Here is an 8,736-nt window from a genome sequence, read left to right as displayed (position 1 = left end):
ATGGATATTTTGCATAGACTGGATATTCCAGTCTTGTTCCCTAAGCCCAAGAGGGTCCGGGTGGTAAAATGGCACCAACCCCCTCAGGGCTGGGTAAAACTCAATACCGATGGTAGTAGTTTCGGGAACCCTGGAACCTCTGGCGTTGGGGGTGTTATTCGGGATGAGGATGGGAGATTACTTCTGGCTTACTCTGTTCCCTTGGGTTTAGGTACTAATAATTTTGCAGAATTCAGCAGCTTATTGGAAGGTGTTCGCAGATGTCACGCGCTTGGATTTTATCGTGTTCAAATAGAGACTGACTCTCAACTGGTGGTCAATTGGATTGTTAAGAATAAGTGCCCCATTTGGTATTTAGAAGACTTTTGGGAGGATTTACAAGAACATCTTAATAGCCTAGAGTATACAGTAACTCACATTTTTCGTGAAGGCAATGTTGTGGCTGACTTTCTAGCTAAGTGTGGAGCTGAAGGTTTGAACTCTGATTGGTCTGATATTCATATGCTGCCTAGCCTGTTGAGGGGTCTTCTCCGCATGGACAAATTGGGTATGCCCTACCTGAGGATATCATAAGCCTCTTGCCAGGTTTGTTTTGTGTTATTTGCTTGTCTAATTTTACCATCTTGGTATTTGTGTATCTTTGTTCTTGTATACTTGGCTTTTTGCAGGTTCCCCTCTTTGACTTTCTCAGAAGTAGGTTATATATATTTCTTAAGACTTGTACTCTATATAGTTACACTGGTTTTGATGCCTGGGTGCTCTTTTTCTAGATTTAGGTTTTTGTACCTCCCAGGTGTCGTGACTGTAACCACAGTTTTCCTCCGCCAAAAGTGAGGGCAATCAATAAAATTGGGGTTCCGTCCTCTTAAAAAAAAAAAAAGGTGTAGATAATTTTAAGGTTCCTCAAATGTAGATACTGAGGCATTAAGTGATAGCTGGTCCAAACTTGAGCAGATAAGTAATCTGGTCTCCAAGAAACAGTCTTTATACCCAGTGGTACTTTTTGCAGGAAAACTCTTTTCCATATTCCTTTACATCAATTAAAGGGACATGTGATTGCTGATGATGGTTTTTGCATAAAATGGGAGTTCTCAGAGCCTTGGCAATTCCATAAGGAGCTCTGCAAGCAAAGCTGCTTCTGGTGATGTTATACGCGAACGGTCAGTAGAAAAACTGTTTTCTGTGGGCTCCAATACTTCAAAATTCACTAGGTTAATAAGTGGTACGAAAGTAGCATTGAATTCTTAAGAAAGGCAATTAAATGAGGTGGAATTATTTCAGGAAAATGATTGGCAAACAGGGACTCATACAAAGGTTCTGCATGGGATATGCAAAAATTTACTCGTTTGGTTATATATATGAGATGAAAGTTAAAAAATGAATAAAAAATATTGTTAGAATGTAGTTTTTTAATATAATTTTTGTTTTGAGATTTGAAAAAATTAAATTATTTATTATATTTTTCGTGAGTTCAAAAAAATTGTAACGATTCATGTAACATCCTCAACCAGTGCATGCACTGTTCAAGATAGGTTGCAGGATATGGACTGCTGGATATAGAATTTAAAGCGTGCAGCAGAACAGGAGCACAAGACAAAAATGGAACCTGACAGCAATGTGAAATCGGTAGGTGAAGAGGTCATCCGAGAACGGAAGGCAGTTTAAAGCTAAAATGTTATCTAGACTACATCTCTAGGCAAGACAATAGGAGCATTCTAGCTGCTAAAATGTTGTCTAGTGGTGACAAGTAATTGCAACTGTATGTTCATAGTCATGAAGAAACTGGTGGGATTGTTAATCTAGCTAATGTGAAAGATGGAAGTTGTGTTCTGTGAATTTTAACACGTATGTTTTATGCTTTGGCTTGCATTAACTGTTGCTAACCATTGGAAGAGGTAATTAGGTAACAAGTTGGCTGGTTTCATTCAGTAGACTCAGGGTACTTCATTTTAGATTAAAATTGACATGCTTTCTTTAAATTCTTCAGCATGAAGGACAATGTACATCATTCTGGATTTCTGTCATGTTTCAGTATAATGCAACGAGTCTTTAATTTGCACTTTTTTTTTTTTTTTCCTTTTCCCAGGACATTTGGTTGCATTTATGAAGCCCAAGAAAATATATCTTGGACTCATTAAGTTGTTGCGCATTTTGCAATTAAAGTAGCAGACTTTTGCTATACTAAACAGTACATAGCAAGATTCCCATCGCCATTGACCTTATCAGAGAGGCATTAGCATAACCATCACCTTCGAACAAGACATCATTAAAACAAAGATATGCTATGGTTTGACAATGAATTGGATGGGACCGCTTGGATTGGGTCATTCAATATTATTTAGTCGTACATTCCGGTTTACGGTCAATGATTCGGAAAAATCAGCAGCTACATTATCATCGAAATTTTTAAGGTTGCCCAAACTCAAAATCGGCCAAAAAGATTGTGTTCCTCAACTTATCTTTAGTTCTTCACGATCAGCCTACAATGAAAATTCTAACCTTGATTTCATGCCTTTCCTTGATACCCCTATGCTCACTTTTCCTCAAAGTCTGTACGTTAGAGGTGTCAGGCCATTGTCTTGGTGATGAGTAATCCTCGTTGCTTCAGTTGAAGAACAAGCTTGTGTTCAACGATGCCTTGTCGGCAAAACTGGTACATTGGAATGATAGTGCCAATTGCTGTTCGTGGGAAGGCGTAACCTGCAACGAGGGTCGTGTTATTGGTCTCGACCTCAGTAATGAATCCATCTCTGGTGTGCTTGACAACTCCAGCAGCCTTTTCAATCTTCACCATCTCCAGAAGCTAAACTTGGCCTATAACGAGTTTGATTCTTCCCAGATTCCATCCCAGTTTACGAAGCTCAGCAATTTGACTTACTTGAATCTGTCAACTGCAGGCTTTGCTGGGCAGATTCCACTTGAGATTTCACACCTCAAAAGGTTGGCTACTCTTGATTTATCCATCCATTCTTACCGGAGCACTTATTTGCTTATGCCTGAGAAGCCAAATCTATCTACGTTAGTTCAGAATCTTTCGGGGCTTAGGGAACTTCATCTTGATGGTGTAAATATCTCAGCTAAAGGGTATGAGTGGTGTCGAGCCTTATCATCTTCACTGCCACATCTAAGAGTGTTGAGCATGTCAAGATGTTATCTTTCTGGGCCTTTTGATCCATCCCTGTAGAATCTCCAGTCCCTCTCAGTTATTCATCTGGCTGATAACCAGTTTTTTGTTCCAGTTCCGGAATTTTTTGCAGACTTCAAAAACTTGACATCCTTGAGTTTCACCTCAAGCAAATTGAATGGGAAATTTCCAGAAAAGATCTTCCAAATTCCGACGCTGCAAAGGATTGAATTATCAGGTAATAGTATGCTACAAGGTTCTTTATCAGAATTTCCTTGGAATGGAAATCTTCGAACCCTAGAACTAGGGGGAACTTTTTTTTCAGGGACATTGTCGGATTCTATTGGTAACCTAAAAATGTTGGCCATAGTTGATTTGTATAGTTGCAATTTTAATGGATCAATCCCAAAGTCAATGGCAACCCTCACACAGTTGGTATATTTGGATATGTCATACAACAATTTCACAGGACCAATTCCATCATTCAGTATGGCCAAGAGATTGACAGAAATTTACCTTACCCGTAATGATTTAACAGGTAAGATTACTTCCACTCAATGGAAAGAACTTCGGAATTTGGAAATCCTTGACTTGGGATACAATTCGCTTGAAGGTGGTCTTCCGATTTCTCTATTTTCTCTTCCGTTATTGCTGGAATTACGACTTTCCAACAACCGATTTTCTGGCCAACTTGATGAGTTCTCCAATGTTTCTTCTCACCCACTATACATCCTTGATTTGTCCAACAACAACTTGGAAGGGCCAGTACCGATGTCTGTTTTTGAACTCTGAGGCCTTAAGGTCCTCGACCTTTCTTCTAACAACTTTAATGGGTCAATGCAGCTTGATTCCATCCAACAATTGAAAAACCTTTCAAATCTTGATCTTTCATTCAATAACTTGTTGATTGAACACAATGGAATTAATTCTTCGGTATCCCTATTTCCTCAAATCAGCACATTGAAACATTCTTTTAACATTTTGAAGACATTTCCTGATTTCTTGAGGAGCCAATCTTTATTATTAGAACTAGACCTTTCACATAATCTGATTCACGGAGAGATACCCAGTTGGATCTGGAAACTTCCTAATCTAGCTCGCTTGAATCTCTCTTTTAACTACCTAGTATCTCTAGAAGGACCATTCCTCAGTTGTCCAACTTTAAATATGCTAGACCTTCATTCCAACCATCTCCATGGCCAATTCCCGGTTTTTCTCCCCAATGTTGTGTACTTGGATTTGTCAAGGAATAATTTCAACTCTTCCATACAAAAAAGCATTGAGAACTTGCCAATTACGACTAGTTTCTTCTCCCTTTCAAGCAACAAATTCAATGGGAGTATTCATGTTTCAATATGCAATGCTACATATCTTCAAGTTTTAGATTTGTCAAACAATTCCTTCAATGGGATAGTTCCCCGGTGCTTGATTGAGATGAGTGAGATGCTAGGAGTGTTAAATCTGGGGAGAAACAACCTCATTGGCACAATTTCTGATGCATTTCCGAGCAATTGTCATTTACAAACTCTTGCCCTTGATGAAAACCAACTAGAAGGAGAGTTGCCAAAATCTCTAGCCAATTGCACAAAGTTGAAAGTCTTGCATATTGGAAACAACCACATCGAAGACACCTTCCCTTGTTATTTGAAGAATAGTTTCAGTTTGCGTATCCTTGTTTTGCGATCAAACAAGTTTTATGGGTCGATTGGCTGCCCGGGGCTGAATGCCACTTGGCCGGACCTTCAAATTCTAGATCTAGCTTTCAACAAATTCAGTGGAAAACTATCAAAAAGTTCCTTCGCTGCATGGAAGACAATGATAGCTGGTGACGATGAGGATCAGACAGAGCTGAATCATCTCCAGTTTGACTTTTATGGTTTAGGTCCATATTATTATTACCTAGATACTTTAACTATTGTCAGTAAGAATCTTGAGCTAGAGTTGGTGAAAATCCTAACAATCCTCAAATATATTGACTTTTCATGCAACAGTCTCGTTGGGCCTATTCCTGAAGAATTAGGAGCACTCAAATTGTTATATGGTCTCAACTTGTCAAATAATGTCTTCACTGGCCGAATCCCATCATCTTTGGGAAAGTTGAGTCATCTTGAGTCACTAGACCTGTCAAGAAATGAGCTTACAGGGGAGATCCCTTTGCAACTCGCAGATGCTCTTATTTTTTTGTCAGTGCTCAACCTTTCATTCAACCGACTGTTTGGAAGGATTCCACTGATCAAGCAATTTTCTACATTTCCAGAAACTTCCTATGAAGGGAATCAAGGATTATGTGGTTTGCCTTTGAAAGAAAAATGCATAGAAGAAGAGCCACTATCTCCACCTCCAACATTTGGAGAAACTCCATCCGAGTTTAGGACTGTGATTAATTGGAACTATCTAAGTATTGAATTGGGATACGTTTTCGGCTTTGGAATTTTCATTGGGCCTCTTATGTTTTGGGAGAGGTGGAGGATATGGTATTTCGAACAAGTTGATGGCATTCTTTCTAAGATCTTTCCCAAACTGTATCTTGGAAGAAAAATCCAGCATAGACCAACTCAAAGAAATCGGGGACCGAGACGTCGGGAATAATTTTGAGGGGCAATACAACCAGGTTTATATAACTTTTTCTTTGTTCCGCTTGTTTCAATATATATGCTATTAAAGTGAATGCTACGACATCTATTCCTGTCTTTATAAATATTTCAAACACTATTAAATAAAGAATAAGTATTATTAGATCCACATAATGATATCCATAACTGGTGAATTGTTGAAGGCGTTATACGGAAGCAAATCTTCCCCCTGCTTTTACTCATCATCGATGGTTAGATTTATATTAAAATTAGTTGCAGACTCACTAGCATGGGAGTAATTAAATTTATTGATCCTCTTCCTTTGTCTAGTTCTTATTTTCTACTTGTCTGGAGAGTTCAACAAACAATTTCTTACAAGTACTAATAGGAGCTTTTTTTTAGGCCTATTTGTGTAGAGTTTCATTCAGTAGTAAGAAGCAGATACAATGAAAGTCATATTCTTACAAACTCTGACAAGCCTTAAAATTACACGCCTTGCTTGGCTAGAAGTGCCAAGTTAAATGCCTCCAAGTCTAGAAATCCCAACCCACCAGAATTTGATTGGGAGTTTGAAAGTACTTGTTCAGAGGCATTCTAGATATCACCATCTGGGCGCCTCATGTTTGGTTTCCCAGGCAGGGAAGCAACATCCGATGGCCCCTTCTACCCTTTTTACATAGCAAAAAATGATTGTGTCAATAGGTGGTCAATAACACAGTTTCCCATAGGGACACTTGATGATTTTTCAACATTACAAAGCTGTAAAAAAACTCTTCCTGATGGTGTAGCAAATCATGTGCCAAGAATATTTGTGCTTCTTAGAAAATGTAAATTGATGGCTTTCAGCTTTCTTTATTGGCACTGGGAATCTAGGATAGGAACAAAGTTCCGACTAATCCCGAGGGTGCATGAGGCCTTAGCAAGGAGTTGAAGGTTTTTGGCTTGATCTCGCTTGAGTGAGTGGGTCCATATATGTATTTCAAACACAATTATTTACAGTTTTGAATTAACATGCATTTCTAGTTTTCTCTATTATGTTTAAGCTAAACATTACAATTATTAGGTAAATTTAGAGCACTCCAATCCTACAACATTCTTGGGCTGAACTGACATTAACTATTACCTTTAGTTGTCTGCAAACTATGATTGTTCTTTTTTTTTTGTGTGTTTGTTTTGGGTTAGGGGAGGGTGAGTGGTGGCTTTAAAAAATATATTTTTTGATCAACCCATTGATGCAAATGTGCCTTTTGTTGGTATCTCTATATTCGATTTTGTGCTACATGATTTTGGTTACATACACCCATATGCATAGATATGAAGAAGCATGTCTTAATGTTGGTCATATGTATATTAGCAAACACAACCATAGACATATATAAGGGTAGTGGTACCACAGCTTAAGAGGTAAAAGGTTTGCATTCTTTTATGTTTGGCTATATGCATGTATGGTATTTGCTATGGGGTGTCCTTGCCAATACAAGTAGGCAATACATGGTTAGCATATCTCATTAGCTTGAACATTTACCTTATTATGACCCACTGTGAATTTTAAAGAACCTGCTATTTGAGACAGATTTTGTCAGTGAAGCTTCTTATTATGATGGATCACACTAATTTGAACACCAACTTAATTTCCTCTCACATATGGAATGTGACAATGGCCAAGATAGCTGACATAGTTGTTATTTATACTAGCATCACGTTGAACCCAAAAGTAGTCCATATTGTGTCCATGTCACCAAATGAGATGCTCAGTATATGAGATTATGACTACTACAGAGGAAAAATTGAAACTTCAAAATGTAGCATGGTGTTGTATGTTGAGGAAACTCTTTTTGGGTATGGATAGTGTTTAAGTTTATTCATTACTTTTCACTTCTAGCGTTTTCTTTTGATATTGATCTTGATGTAGTTATCTTTTGATATGCTGCTTATCTTAAGGCATTTCCTGACAGTGCTTTTGTTGTATTGATGTTAGCATTTCCTGAAAGTGGTTTTGCTGTATCGATATTAGGTTCAGGGATTATAATGATGCCTGCTGGAAGGGTTGTGCTCTGTTCCCATGCAATACAAGGAAAATTGATCACTTAAAGGTACTTTTGGAGTTTGTGCCTTAATATACTTTGGGGCTGGAAGAGGGGACGAAGCCATTGGTCCGTATAGCTTAGCTATCTGTGTATCGTATTAACAATATCTATATATATATATATATATATATATATATATTATCTACTTTGAAGTTCTTTGGATAATAGATGCATTGCTACATCATCTGTTTTTCTTTTCTTTTGGTGCCGATTATTACCTTGTGAGGCATTTGATCTCTCTCTCTCTCTCTCTCTCTCATTTTAGTGGGTTAAAAAAATAACTGACCGATGAAGGCATGTGTTATGGGTATGGTGACAAGTTGGCTTGCATTAACTGTTGCTAACCATTGGAAGAGGTAATTAGGTAACAAGTTGGCTGGTTTCATTCGGTAGACTCAGGGTACTTCATTTTAGATTAAAATTGACATGCTTTCTTTAGATACTTCAGCATGAAGGACAATGTACATCATTCTGGATTTCTGTCATGTTTCAGTATAATGCAACGAGTCCTTGATTTCTTTTTTTTGTTTTTGTCCTTTTCCCAGGACATTTGGTTGCATTTATGATGCCCAGGGAAAAATATATCTTGGACTCCTCATTAAGTTGTTGCGCATTTTGCAATTAAAGTAGCAGACTTTTGCTGTACTGAACGGTACATAGCAAGATTCCCATCGCCATTGACCTTATCAGAGATGCATTAGCATAACCATCACCTTCGAACAAGACATCATTTAAACAAAGATATGCTATCCATTCTCCATCATTTTATCATCTCTTACTTGACAAAACATCCAATGATTAAAAGAATCTGTTATTTTCCACTTATTTATCAATGATTTGATACAATAGGATGATAAAGGGTTGGTAGAGGTGAACTCATGGACTCCATATTTTCCATCCCATACAACCGATTATGTTGTATTTTTGTGTCAGATATTTTGTATTTCTCAAA

General features: G+C 37.8%; 1 protein-coding gene across 1 annotated transcript; it reads left to right on the top strand.

The window, feature by feature from the left end:
- LOC118348210 (receptor-like protein 7) lies at positions 1-3,916 on the top strand. Its single transcript, XM_035689238.1, has 6 exons — positions 1-547; positions 914-996; positions 1,096-1,182; positions 1,561-1,626; positions 2,609-3,064; positions 3,185-3,916. Exons 1-6 carry the CDS (start codon positions 1-3, stop codon positions 3,914-3,916), a joined length of 1,971 nt encoding a protein of 656 aa, XP_035545131.1.
- Positions 3,917-8,736: the final 4,820 nt, after the last annotated feature.

Source organism: Juglans regia, chromosome 4 (genome assembly GCF_001411555.2).
Source record: "Juglans regia cultivar Chandler chromosome 4, Walnut 2.0, whole genome shotgun sequence".
Lineage (NCBI taxonomy): Eukaryota > Viridiplantae > Streptophyta > Magnoliopsida > Fagales > Juglandaceae > Juglans > Juglans regia.
The sequence above is the reverse complement of the archived record's forward strand: the minus strand, read 5'-3'. Positions and strand labels throughout refer to the sequence as shown.